This window comes from Carlito syrichta, unplaced genomic scaffold (genome assembly GCF_000164805.1).
Source record: "Carlito syrichta isolate Samal-C Ts95f unplaced genomic scaffold, Tarsius_syrichta-2.0.1 Scaffold115115, whole genome shotgun sequence".
NCBI lineage: Eukaryota > Metazoa > Chordata > Mammalia > Primates > Tarsiidae > Carlito > Carlito syrichta.
Genome location: NW_007059211.1, coordinates 68,385 through 82,148, shown reverse-complemented (window position 1 = coordinate 82,148; position 13,764 = coordinate 68,385). Strand labels below are relative to the sequence as shown.

Genomic DNA, 13,764 nt, shown 5'->3' with positions numbered 1-13,764 from the left:
ACTCACCTCAGCCTCCCAAAGGCGCGGGATTACAGGCTGAGCCACCAAGCCCGGCTATGAGTGAACAATTTAAAGTGTGAGTGAGGGAGGGGGTATCAGGGCAAGGTCACCAAGGGCCTTGTGGATCACGCTTAAGAGCAGCGATGGTGGGGACCATCCAACCATGTCACAGAGCTAGTCTTTTGGTTTAAGAAGTTCCCCTTGGTGGATGTGTATAGAATAGTTTGAAAGAAGGGTCAACACTGGACAGAAGAAGACCATGAGGGAAACTGCGATGGTGGCCTGACTTATGAAAAGATGGCATTCTTGGTGGGAAGGTAGAATCAACAGGACTTCAGGGGTGCTTGCTCGGGGATGGGCAGAGGATGTAGTGGTGAAGAAGGTGGCATAAAGAATGACATCCAGATATCTAACTTGGATAAATGGGTGGCCCAGAATGTGTTAACCAAGGAAGGGAAGCTACAGGCAGAGCAGCTTTTGGTGGGAACATTGTTCTGCTTGGAAGTGCTTAGTTTGAGGAGACTGCAGGGTATCTAAGTGGAGGTATCCAGGGGGAGAGCCTTTGGGTCTCAGGAAGACATGCCGTGGGAGTTGTGGGCCTGCAGGGGGTGGTCAACAGCAGGTTGCACAGAGGGTTTCTTGAAGTGGAAGAGAAGAGGGCTCAAGGCAGAAGGGCCTGGAAAGCATATCAGCATTGATGGTCTGGGCAGAAGTGGATTCCACATGGGAGAATGAGGAGAAATAGCCAGAGGGGGAGGAAGGGAACTGGGAGAAGGCAGCACTGTGGAAACCAAGAGAGACAGGCGTCTCTAGAAGGGAGTATTCAAAGGCTGAAGTGCAGCTTGGAGTTCCCATAAGATGGAACTGACAGGGCCCTGTTGGACCCAGTGGAGCAGTTTTAGGCGAGCCGTGGTGGTGGGGAGGCTGGTCTCATTGGGTTGGAAAACAAACGGGAGGTGGGACAATGTTAATTTTCTCCAGGATTCTGGGTGAGAAGAGAGGGAAAGAGACAGGTGAGCATACATCAGGATAAGAACCAAGGAAAGGCATTTTGGGAGCTGGAGACCTAAGTATGTCCATCCATCTATCTGTGCAGAGGAAGAAGGAGCAGGTAGAGGAGCTGTCCTGGGGATGCTGAGAGAGAAGGGATGACCATGGAGCAAGGCTTGGAGATGGGAAAGAATGCAATCTAGAGCTCTGGGAAAGGCAGGTGTGAGTGCGGGTGGAGGCACGTCCTCCTCATGCTACCGGGTGGAGATGAGGGTGATGAGGCTGCTGACAGGCTTACGGGTGGGATGGGGCTAAGGCAAAAAGGAGAAATTCCACAAGTGATCTTGATTTTCTCAGTGCAGCAGAAGGTGAGGTCATCTTCTGGGAGCGAAGGGTGAGACTGGGTGGACACGAATGAGGGGTTTGAACTCCCTTTGAGGGAAATGGGAGAGAGACAGCTGACCAGAGACAAGCATGAGGAGTAATACCAGTTGTAGTTCGTAACAGAAATAACAACTACCCTATTTTTGGTGCAAAGAGCTAAATTCTTCCCACGCCTTTTCTCATTGATTCTTTCAACAATTGTAGGTGTTACTAATGTCCTCATTTTATAGACCAAGGAAACTAGGCTCAGGAGTGTCCAAAGTCAGAGATACAGCAAGGAGTAGAGGGGGACTTTTGCTACAAAGCCACGCCCCTAATCACCTTGTCATCCTCAATGGCATTCTAGGTCCTTTGGGAGTTGGAGACCAGGGACACCCATCTGCCAGGTTGTGCATCTCTCTTTCTCTTTTTGACTCTGTGAAAGTGGAGAGCAGGTGTGGAGGGGAAGAGGTCACGGGAGACGTGGGAACACACGTCAGAAGTGGTGGTCAGAGAGAAAGTAGAAGGTTGCAGAGGTGGGGGGATGTGGGTGGCAGCAAGATGCAGGGATGACAAGGCCATGGGAGCAGCTGGCTGAGGCACAGTGGAGGTCATTAGGCCTGAAGAGCAAAGAAGCCCCAAGGCTAAGGCACCCAGGTGCTATGTCCTCCATGATTTTGGGGACTGGCTCTCACAGCCAATGTGAGAGCCATGGAGGACAAACCAGACAGGCTGGTGGGTTTCCAGGGAGGAATTTTTTGCAAAGCAATAGAAAGGGTGGTGGGAGACTTTGAGCACTGCCTTGCAGCTTCCACTGTGGGGACTACAGGGCAGCAGTGTTCTAAGGTCAGGAGGTGGAGGCTCAGTGCTGGAGGGGAGGTCCCTCGGCAATTGGGCAGAGGGGCTGATTTACACGGATGACACGGCTCAGCCCATCCCCTCTGGAAATGTCTGCTCATGGTCATACCCCAGTGGCATTTTGGAGTCATATAACTTCAATCCTACCTCAAGCTTTGCCCCTTTCTAGTTGTAAAACCTTGGGCCTCAGGACTAAATAATGCCTGTTATGTAGTATGGAGCTCAAAATAGGTTAATGTTCTTTCCTGTTTCCTCCCTTGTTCCCTCAGTTGCTGGGCTGGGGCAGTGTGAAGCAGGATTGGGAGGGGGAGGGATGGTCTCGAGGACCCATCGCCAGGGTCTAGAGGACATGGCTGATTTAAGAGAGCTGATATGCACTGCTGGAGCCTGGTCTTTTGCCCACCCCTTCTCCCCTCTCCCCTCTCCCCTTTTCCAGGGGTAACACTCGGGCCCTGGCTCTTCTTTCGTGAGTGTACCACCAGGCTTGGTGAGCTGCCTGCCATCCCAAAGCTCAGTCCCAAGCTAGAGTGGTGGGGGCTCCACCCCCGCCGCCCACATGGAAGCCAGGAGCAGGGCTCCCAGAAAGCGGCTGGGCGTGCCTGGGATCACGTTGCCGGCTCTTGTCTCTCTGCTCGGCTGCCTGCTGGCCTCCAGCGAAGCCAAGGTCTACAGTCGCTGTGAACTGGCCAGAGTGCTACAGGACTTCGGTCTGGACGGATACCGGGGATACGGCCTGGCTGACTGTGAGAATCCCTCTCTCTGCTGGTGACTGGCTCCTCCTCCACTCCCTCCCTCCTTCTCATTCAAGGGCTGTGGCTTCGGGAACTTTCTGAGCCTTAACTCTCATCTGTAAAATGAGGATTGTAGGAGATGATAGAAAAAGAACGGTATGCAGGAAGCTCAGAGGAAGGCAGTGCTGTCCCCCCCAACCTGGGAGAGCTGCTTCTGAAGGAGGAAGGTGGGTGGAGTCTCGGGATCACAGTGGATGTGGTGGCAACAGGCAGATAAATGGGAGTCACCCCTTCACTTTCCTCTTAGTAAAATCAGGAATCAAAGGGAAAGGACAGCTTAGTATCCTAAACTTAATCATGGCCACAAGGATCAGACATTCTTGCAGAACAAATCAGTAGTAAAGCTCTTCAAGCTGGTGGCAGTTTTGAATAGCCATCTGTGAAGCAGTCACTTCTGGACTCATTTTTTCCCCTCTAGTTCCAGCCCCCTATATAGATCCCTCCTGTGTCTTCCTAATCTTGCCTCTAAAGATTCAGCTCTTGTAAATTCATTCAACATACTTATTGGGCCCTACTATGTGCTGAGCAATGAGAAAGAGGGAAGATTGCTAGCCTGAGTCAGGAGGCCTGAGGTCCAGCCCTGACCCCTGCTGTTTGGTAACTGTATGTGACTTTGGGTAAGTCGCTATGCCTCTCTGAGTCTTGATGGATTCATCTGCAAAGTAGGTGGGCGTGTGCCTGCCCTGAGTAACTTGAGGCAGGAGAGGACTGATGGAGCCAATGTGTGGGACCTGTGCTGTAAGTCCTCCGGCTGGGGTGATCTTAACCATCTAACCTGCAGGTCCATGCTCTGCCCTATGCAGGGGTCTGCCTCGCTTACTTCACAAGTGGCTTCAACACAGCTGCTGTGGACCATGAGGCCGATGGAAGCACCAACAACGGCATCTTTCAGATCAACAGCCGGAAGTGGTGCAAAAACCTCACCCCGGACTCCCCCAACAAATGCCGGATGTACTGCTCTGGTAGCTAAGCCTGGGTTCAGGGCTGGCTGGGGTCAGGACCCCTGCACTAGCCTTTGCTTCTTTCCCAGTTTAATTTGTTCTCCCTGCCTTTGTCTCTGAGTGAGGCTCTTCCCACAACCGGTTGGGTTCACCAAGGAGAGAGAAATGATGGGGCACGTGAGGAGGGTGGTCTTCCATGAATCTGACTTGGGGTCCCAGATAGAAGACTGGCCTTCGGAATGGAGGGAGGGCTGTTTTTGATGGAGGGGAGGAAAGATAGGGCAATACGTGTGCTTACAGAATGGTTAAGGGACAGGATTGGATTTACGACAGAGAGGGTGTGTGTGTGTGTGTGTGTGTGTGTGTGTGTGTGTGTGTGTGTGTGTGTGTGTATGAGAGAGAGAGAGAGAGAGAGAGAGAGAGAGAGAGAGAGAGAGAGAGAGAGAAAGACACACACACTCTGGATGCCTAGCTCTGCTCTCAACTCCCTCATTGTGTTTCTCTGCCTCCCACCCAGATCTGTTAGATCCTAACCTCAAGGATACTGTTATCTGTGCTATGAAGATAGTCCAAGAGCCCCAGGGTCTGGGCTCCTGGTAAGTAACTTGGGCTGGAGCCCCCCCGCCAAGGTGGTATGGTCAGGACTGGTGGACAGCCACAGGGAACAAGCCCTTTCCTTGCCCTGCTTCTGGTTTAGAGCCCACAGTCTCCTTCCTGTTTTCCTCTGAGCAGTGACGGGTCTGTGGCTGATGTAGTTTCTCCTCTGCCCTGTTCTCCATCCTCAGGGAGGCCTGGAGGCATCACTGCCAGGGCAAGGACCTCTCTGACTGGGTGGATGGCTGTGACTTCTAGAATCCTCTCTGCATGGACCAGACCACACACAGCAGGCTGGGAAATGTGACTTGGTTCCTGACCCAGGCTTGGGAAGACAAACCCACTAATAAAGGATAGTTGAACATAACTGTGGTTCTCAGCTGGCAGTGTGTTTGCAGGGGTCGTGTTGGAGCCAAAGCACCTCAATATTTCCATATCTCACTGGGTTGGGCTTTGGGTGGACCTCAAAAAGCCTGCCACAAAAGCCTTGCCTCCATTTCTGGTGGCTTGGGAGGGAGGGGCAGAAAGTTAGTGCCTTTTTTGTCCACATTTGGCAGAATTTGGAGCTAGGGTTGCCAGATTTAGCAAATCAAACAGACAACAACAACAACAGGAATTTAAAATACAATACTTATATTAATATTATGTTAATACTTATATTTTAAAATTTAAAATACAATACTTATGTTGTGTATCTGAATTCAAATCTAACTGGATGTCCTATATTTTACTTGGCAATCCAAGCTGAGTCTGGTGTTGTGTATCTCAGGTTGGGAAGGTCCTCGGGACACATGTTTTTGGTAGCTCCGGTTGCACATGGCGACCACCTTGACTTTGGCCCTCCAGTTAGTGACTGTTAACACTTTTGCCATCTGGGATGGAGCCTGGTGAGTAATGACCAGGCTCTCACCCTGCTCTCCAGTGCCCTCTCGTGGCGAGAGAGCCAAGTGCCGCTGATAGAGATGGTTATGTCATTTCTTGGGTGAGAAAGTCACCTCCCACTGCCCACCACTGCGAGGAGGTTGGAGATGGGGTGGGGGTGCTGGTGGCTTTCAGGCAGCAATCTACACAGCCAGTATAGTTCTCAACGCGGGAAGCTCCGAGGAAGACAGAGCTGTCCCCCACTAACCTGGGAGAGCTGCCTCTGAAGGAGGAAGGTGGGTGGAGTCTCAGGATCACAGTGGTGGTGGTGGTGAGAGCCCCAGTAAGGTGATGAAGTGATGTGTAGGAAGGCAGAGTCTTGAGTTTGGATTGTAGATTCTTCTGGAAAGGTTTCAAGGAATGCTGCATGCACTGAACTGTTGGTTGAGGCATATTTGTTGACTCCTAGGGAGAGGAGGAGACTACCATGTTGGCCTCTCCTCCTCCTTTCACTCAACTGCCATCTCTGAATGCCACCGGGTGAGCAGACACCAGAGGGCTGCTGAACGTCCTCCACAATTGATGAGGCAGGCCAGTTTCCTTCCACTGCTGGCCTGGTCAAGGTGATGATAAAACCTGAGAGCTGCTCTTGCAAGCGGACAGTGGTGAAGGACCCTGCTGGGAGAGGGGTGTCAGTGACTAATGGGTCCGTTAAGTCATAGGTAGGGAGAAGCTGTTCTCTTTTTACTACTGAAGCAAACACGGTGTGCCTACCAAGTGCCACACATTGTCTAATTTCAATCTTGGAACAATAGCTTTGATGTGGGTACTGGTGTGATCACCACTCCATAGATAAGGAAACTTATCTAGAGGCTTGAGGAGATGAGTTTGTATTGGGCCAGTATGACTCTCACTCACTGTTCTTTGCTGAGGGATTGTTGTTATAATCATCTGGTCAGAGACCCATAACCCATCCATCTTTTTTTCTTTACTTTTTAAACATTTATTTTTTATAAAATAATTTTAAAAAATTTATTGGAATTTTTTTTGGAAAACATGGGGTCCATGTGCAATTTTGTTACATGCATAGACTGTATCAAGTCAGGGCTTTTGGGGTATCCATCACCCAAGTAACATACATTGTACCCATTAGGTAGTTTCCTGCCATCCACTGCCCATTCTTCTGAGTATCCATTGTCCATCATTCCAGTCTCTAAGTCCATGTGTACACTTTTTTTTAAGCACCACTATGAGTGAAAACATATTTGACTTCTGTGCCTAACTTGTTTCACTTCAGATAATGTCCTCCAGTTCAATTTATGTTGCTGCAAAAGACATGATTTCATTCTTTTTAAAAAAAAAGGCTGAATAGTATTCCATTGTGTATAAATACCACATTTTCTTTATCCATTCATCCTTTGATGAACACTTAGGTTGATTCTATATCATTGCTACTGTGATATTGTGCAGGTGCCTTTTTGATATAGTGATTTGCTTTGGGTAGATAACTAGCAGTGGAATGACTGGTTCAAGTGGCAGTTTTATTTTTAGTTCTTTGGGAAATCTCCATACTGTTTTCCATAGAGGTTGTACTAGTTTACATTCCCATCAACAGTATATGAGTTCCCTTTTCTCTGCATTCTTGCCAACATCTGTTATTTTTTGTCTTTTTAATAATAGCCATTCTGACCAGGGTAAGATGATATCTTACTGTGACTTTAATTTGCATTTCTCTGATGATTAGTGATGTTGAGCATTTTTTCACATATCTGTTGGCCATTTGTATGTCTTCTTTTGAGAAATGTCTATTAGTGCCCTTTACTCACTTTTTAACGGGATTATTATTATTATTTTTATTGAGTTTTTGGAGTTCTTTTTATATTCTGTATATGAGCCCCTTGTGGTATAAATAGTTTGCAGATATTTTCTCTCATTCTGCAGGTTGTCTGTTCACTTTGTTGATTGTTTCCTTTGCTGTGCAGAAGCTTTTTAGTTTAAGTCGCACTTGTCTATTTTTGTTTTTGTGGTCTGTGTCTCTGATGTCTTGGTCGTAAATTCTTTGGCTCGACCAATGTCTAGGAGAGTTTTTCTTAGGTTTTTTCCTCCTATTTGTATAGCTTTGTGTCCTAACATTTGTCTTTTTTCTTTTTTTTTTGAGAAAGCAGAATTTATTAAGAGGACAGAAAAGCTCCCACAGTGGGAGGGGACCCAAGGGGGCCCACGTTTAAGTCTTTAATGCATCTTGAGTTTATTTTTTATTTTTTGAGACAGAGTCTCAATCTGTGGTCCAGACTAGAGTGCAGTGGCACAATCACAGCTCACTGCAGCCTCAACCTCCTGGGCTCAGGTGATCATTCTGCCTCAGCCTTCTGAGTAGCTGGGACTACAGGTGTGTGCCCAGGTAATTTTTTTGGTTTTTTTTTTGTATTTTTTTTTTTTTTTTTTTGGAGAGATGAAGTCTGGCTATGTTGCCCAGGTTGGTCTTGAACTGCTGGGCTCAAGCAATTCTCAGACTTTGGCCTCCCAAAGTGCTATGGTTACAGTCATGAGCCACTGTGCCTGATCCATATTGAGTTTACTTTTGTATATGGTGAGAGATAGGGGTCCAGTTTCTTTCTTCTGCATATGGCTATCCAATTTCCCCTGCACCATTTATTGAAGGGGGTGTTCCTCCCCAATGTATGTTCTTGTCAACTTTGTCAAAGATTGGTTGACTGTGAATATGTGGCTTTATTTTTGGGTTCTCTATTAGGTTCCATTCATCTATGGGTCTATTTTTACACCAGCACCATGCTGTTTTGGTTATTATAGTCTTATAATATAATTTGAAGTCAAGTAATGTGATACCTCCAACTTTGCTCTTTTTTCTTAGAATTATTTTGGCTATTTGGGCTCCTTTTCAAAATTTAGAACTGTTTTTTCTAATTCCATGAAAATGAAGTTGATATTTTGATAGGAATTGCATTGAATCTATAGATTGCTTTGGCAGTATGGTCATTTTAATGATATTTATACTTCTGATCCATGAGCAGATCCATTCATCTTTGAATGATCTGTTCCCTCTACTTCAACTTCACTTCAGATCTCTGTTGTCTGTGTAGCCTGATTGCTCCACTTGGGTCCCATTCAGCTCATCTGGGAAAGGAGCCCAAGAGTAGGTAGAGTGAAGCTCTTGTAACCAAAGGGACAGCTGTCAAAAGGATTTGTGGGCTCTAAGCCAGCATAATAGCCTCAGGACCCCTTAAGTTGGGCGTGGGTAGGAGTCAGGCCTGGGCAGAGGACCCTGGAGGCCTGGGTGGGGTGGTTGACAGAGAGTAGGGGGAGACAGAAAAGGAGTGTCCAGGAGGAAGTACCTGACAAAAGCCAGAGAGGTCTCACCTGTGGTGAAGTTTTAAGAGTGTATGGGCCCACCTGGAAGTGGAAGCCAGAGGACCTGCAGGCTCAGAGCCCAGTTGCTAAGTGAAGAACTCAGTTTGGTTAGAGTAACTGGTATCTCCTTGCTTCCATATCCTTCTCTCAACCCACTTCCCACTGGCCATTAAGTCCTGCCTATTTTACCTTCTTAATATCTCTGGAAACTCTCCTCCCTTTCTATCCATATACAGCTGCGGTAAGTCAAGCCCTTATCACTTCTTCCCTAGGATAATTGCAGTGGCTTCCTAAGAGTCCCGTCCTCTAACCTTGGTCCTTGCCATCCCATCACCTGTCTCAGAGAGAACTTTCTATCTTGTTTCTTTCTTGAAACCTGCTCCAATGGCTTTTATCACTTTTGGGTGGAGTCCAAGTTCCTTGGCTTGGTATACAAGCCCTTTCATGACTAAGGCTCAACTGACCACTACAGATTTATCTCTCAACTGTTCAGACTTGTGTCCCTGACAGTTCTCTGAGAATAGCATGCTGCTTCACACCTTTCATCATCACCTGACATTCTTCTCTCATTCATTGTACTCCAAGTCAGTAAACTCTGTCCTTTGTATCTTTCTTATTGGTACATGTTCTTCACCTGACTGACCAGGCACACCATACCTGACCACTTTTTGGGCTGGAATGTGGATGTACTAGTACAGTAAATCACAGAAACAGAAGGGAGTTACCCAAAACACAGACATGATATTCTTAAAAAGCCCAAATCTAGTCAGGCAATCACTTTCATTACTTAGAAGGTCCTCGCGACCTTAGAAGGTTGTCAGATGGTAATCAAAACTCGTGATCAAATACCTGCAGCTCACCCCTCTTAGTGTCCTTTGAATGCAACAACCTGTTTGCAAGACAGGGCCCTTGCATTTGTTATTCTGTCTTCCTGAATGCCATTTCCTCAAATTTTTGAGTGGCCCTTCCTTTCTCTTTAGTCAGGTCTTTTTTTAACATCACCTCCACAGAGTGACTTCCTTGACCACCATAACTGAAGGAGTTTCTCCCTTCCTTGTCACGATTTTACCACCATAGCATGTACCACTCTCTGAAATTATTTCATGCACCTCTGAATTTATGTATATCCCCTTTTCTGTCTTTTCCTACTAGATCATAAGCACCATGAGGATAGAACATTTGTCTGTTCGTTCTATCCCTAGCATCTAGAATAATGCCTGGCACATAGTACTTGGTAAACGAATAAACTTGTTGAATGCATGATCGATGCATAATTGAATAATAGGCACTCAGCTAATGTTTGTAGAATGAGTGAATGAATGGGTCCTGCCACCTTTTAACATGCAATAATTGATTCAATAGCGTTGCTTAAGCACTACCTAGGTGGCAGGCCCTAGGCATCCCTCCAGATGGACCCACTGTCTCTCCTGAGCCCTCTTGGAAAGATTCTCTGCCTTGCAGGGCAGCCACCCAGGCAGGTCTTCATCCACATTCCACCCACCTCCTCCTTGGCCATGTTCTGGAGTAGAGGGAGCTCAGCATGGTTTGGGCAGAGTTGAAGCAATGGTGTCTTCTCCCTTTTCATAGCTGCCTGACCTTGGGAAAGTCACTCTGTCTGTCAGAGCTCAGTGTTCCTCATGGCTAAGAGGGCCTAACGAAGGATAACTTGCAATATTATATCAATTGCATTTATAATCTATAGTAATAATAATAATTATTATTATTTTAAAGTTGGATCTCTCTCTGTTGTCCAGGCTGGAGTGCAGTGGCACGATCATGGCTTACCATAACCTTGGCCTTCTGGGCTCAGGTGATCCTTCTGTCTCAGCTGGGACTACAGGCATGCACCACCACACCCAGCTAACTTTTTGATTTTTTTTGTAGAGACAAGGGCTTGTTATGTGGCCCAGGTTGGTCTTGAACTTCTGGTCTCAAACAGTCCTCCTACCTTGGCTTCCCAAAATGCTGGGATTACAGGTGTGGGCCACTGTGCCCAGCTTTAGAGTCTATGCTTATAATCTATGATACGGAGCAGTGAAGCTTGGGCCCAGTACCTGGCATGGAGTAAGGGCTTAAGAAATGTTAGATCCTTGTCTGGTTTCCTTGAGTCCTAAGAGCACCAAGTTTCAGCCTACCTGGAAGAAATGGGTGGGCACAAGGTCTTGCCTGTCCCAGTGACCAGGGCTTCCTTGGGAAAGCTACACCATGTCGTCCTCACTGTTTGTTGGGAAGGATAAAGAGGAGAGGGGAAGGTGTGAGGAGAAGAAGAAGGAGAAGGGTGATGGTTTGTAAAGTAGTAGAGTGTTCTATGGAAATTAAATAAATTTTTAAATTTAAGTTTTAAATGTTGGCCAGTCACCCTATTTTTGGAAATGAACCATCCAGCTGTTTCTTGACCCCTCCTCCCTCTAAGGCTGGTTGCGTTGGGCATACTCTGGTGCCCCCCAATCACTTTGTATTGAGCCTATTTTAACTTGGCTATACCTCCTTTTGAAAAGAAGCCACAGAAACCTCAATTACGTGAACGACAAATGATCTGTAATGGTGATAAGTTAGCCAAATGAGCCACTTCCTTCAGAGGCATGGCATAGAGAACAGCTTCAAGGAGGGAAATCCCCCATCCCAGAGCATCACTCACAGCCATTATCAGAGGGTGAATTTTTTTTTTTTTAAACCAAAACCTACCGTTGCAGCTCTGCTCAGAAAAACATGAGATATCATCAGTGGAGCATGTTTGGAGGCTCAATGACAGCCCGAGAACATTATGCACGTGTTTCCTGGACGCAGGGGATGCAGTGGTCACATTCTTTAAGAACCAGGCCCTTGGAGTGGATACTGTGGTTGCTTTTTATGCACACAGGTCTCCTCAGCCCTCAAAATTTCCACATGCATAAGATAATTTTATGAAATCACATTTCCAAGTTTTCCTGTTCATATTCATTTTCTGCTCGTTCGCTCATTTTGCCATCTGTGAGAATCCGCGAACACACAAGCTACAGCAGGTGCCAAAGGTTTAAAAACATTATGGGAGAAAAAACTTGAAATTGATAAAATCCTATCTATCTTTTCTTCCCCCTTCTCATAAATTGAAAAATGACAGTTGTTATGTCATTTTAGGGGAAGGAATGTGGGTCGATCTTTGCGGTACTGTCATGGTCTTTTGGAGGGTTCATTAGCACTTTCCAGACCAGGATGACTTTGCCTTGCATTGGTGGATCCCTAGAGGATCACAGGTGGCCTCTGGAGGTTCAAACCCTCCTGAAATTATATGCAAAATTATCTGTATGTCTACATGACCACGCAGAAAGGGGAAAGAGTTCCTAGTTGTTGTCTTATTTTTAAGAGAACCAGTCATCCAAGCAAGATTAAAAGTCAATGTTTTATAGGAAGAAGAAAGAAAAGATAGAAAGTGTTTGATACACCTTAGCTCATTTAATCCTCATAATAACCCTGGGAACTAGGCACCATCATTTCTGCTTTACAGCTAGAGGCTCTGAGCAGTAAATCAAATATTTGCTTGGATGTCTGACACTCTCAACTTAGACTCATAGACTGTTAGAGTTGGGAGGCACCAAAGGGATTATCTGTTCATTTCCACCCTCTCCCATTTGATAAAGGAGGAAGCTGAGGCCGAGGGAAGGGAAGTGAATTGAAATGCCCAAAGTCAGGTGATCAATTGACCACAGAAACAGGTTAAAAATTCAGTCTTCTTACCCTCTGGGTAAAACCTATGAAGGTTGTTGTTCTGTTCTTGAAGTGCAAATGAGCATAGGTTTCATCAAGTGTTACACTGAATTAGTAAGAGATTCTCTTCTTCCCACCTGTCGTCAGGCAGAATTGGGTCCTATAGCCCTGCTTCATAGTCCCCAGGGACCTCATGCCCCAGAATACTCAACCTCGTAGGCTATTCCTAATAGTGGTAGGAATACAGAAACACATGCACAAAATGATTCCATGTGCTGAGGGGCTAAGAATCTTCCATGAGTGGAAGAAAGGCATTATCTCAATAAATCAACCCTTGGCTAGGGAAATGTTCATAGGCTCTTGGGGAGCAGGAGAAAGAGCTTGGACTTCAGCCATGACACCCCTCTCAGCATGGTGACCACACCCTTTATCCTTCAGCATCTGCCTACCTCTTGATGGTCACTTGGGACATTTTTCCCCTTCATGTCATTGCTTGGGTTCCCCTGGACAGGTTCCCCTGGACAAGTTTCCCTGAATGGTGCCTTCTCCAGGCTCCCAGGCTTTTTATATGCCACTCTCTCACCCCCTCTTCAACTGGGAAACTCAGATTCATCTTTCTTAGTTGTCTGCTAACTCGTTGTTTCTGTGTATGGAGTAACAATTCCTTGAGGGCAAGTGCTAGCTCTTTAACAGTCGACCCATAGCGTGGCATGACTGGTGGACCTGTGTTGTTCCTGCCTTTGGCCTGCTTCCCTCCCTTGCTCCCTTCCCTACTATGCCAGAAAGTTTGTTCTGTGCAGCAATGGGTCTGCCCTGGCTGTGTGTGGGTCAGGGCTGGCTGCTCCCAGCTGCAGAGGCAAATTCCTTACCCTCTCTGAGCTCCTCTACCTTCTTTGAAACCAGAGAGGTTGTTCTTTGGGATCTCATGGTGGCCCCCAGCTCCATGTACAGCTTGGTTCTCAAAATCAAATTGAAGCCTCTGAGCTTGTGGAGGAGAAGGTTTTCCTTGGGCCTCTGGGCTCAGGTGGACTGAGCTGAGCTTTCTCTGAGGGAACACATTCCCTAACCAGGTTCACACCTGTGGGCGAGGCCCGCCTCCAACTTCCTCCCTCTTTGTTCATCAAGAGCCGTTCTCCAGACCCTCTGTGGCCTGCTCTCCCCCACGTGAATGCTTGTAGCTCCACAAATGTCTCAGTAGGAGCATTCGTGGTTAAAATGCTCACAAAAATAGCTCTAAGCTGGAAGGAGGAAAATAAAATAACTCCAGCTGCTCTTTGCCAAAAACAACAAAGCAATGGTGTGTAAGCAGCCAA

General features: G+C 46.8%; 1 protein-coding gene across 1 annotated transcript in view; it reads left to right on the top strand.

The window, feature by feature from the left end:
• The window catches only part of SPACA3 (sperm acrosome associated 3), a 21,626-nt gene extending 16,726 nt beyond the window's left edge, over positions 1-4,900 (top strand). The window contains 5 exon segments of the mRNA XM_008072147.2: positions 1,799-1,889; positions 2,694-2,954; positions 3,806-3,964; positions 4,461-4,539; positions 4,729-4,900. Of these exon segments, the coding sequence (XP_008070338.2) occupies positions 1,799-1,889; positions 2,694-2,954; positions 3,806-3,964; positions 4,461-4,539; positions 4,729-4,795 (657 nt within the window). The 3' untranslated portion in view covers positions 4,796-4,900.
• Positions 4,901-13,764: the final 8,864 nt, after the last annotated feature.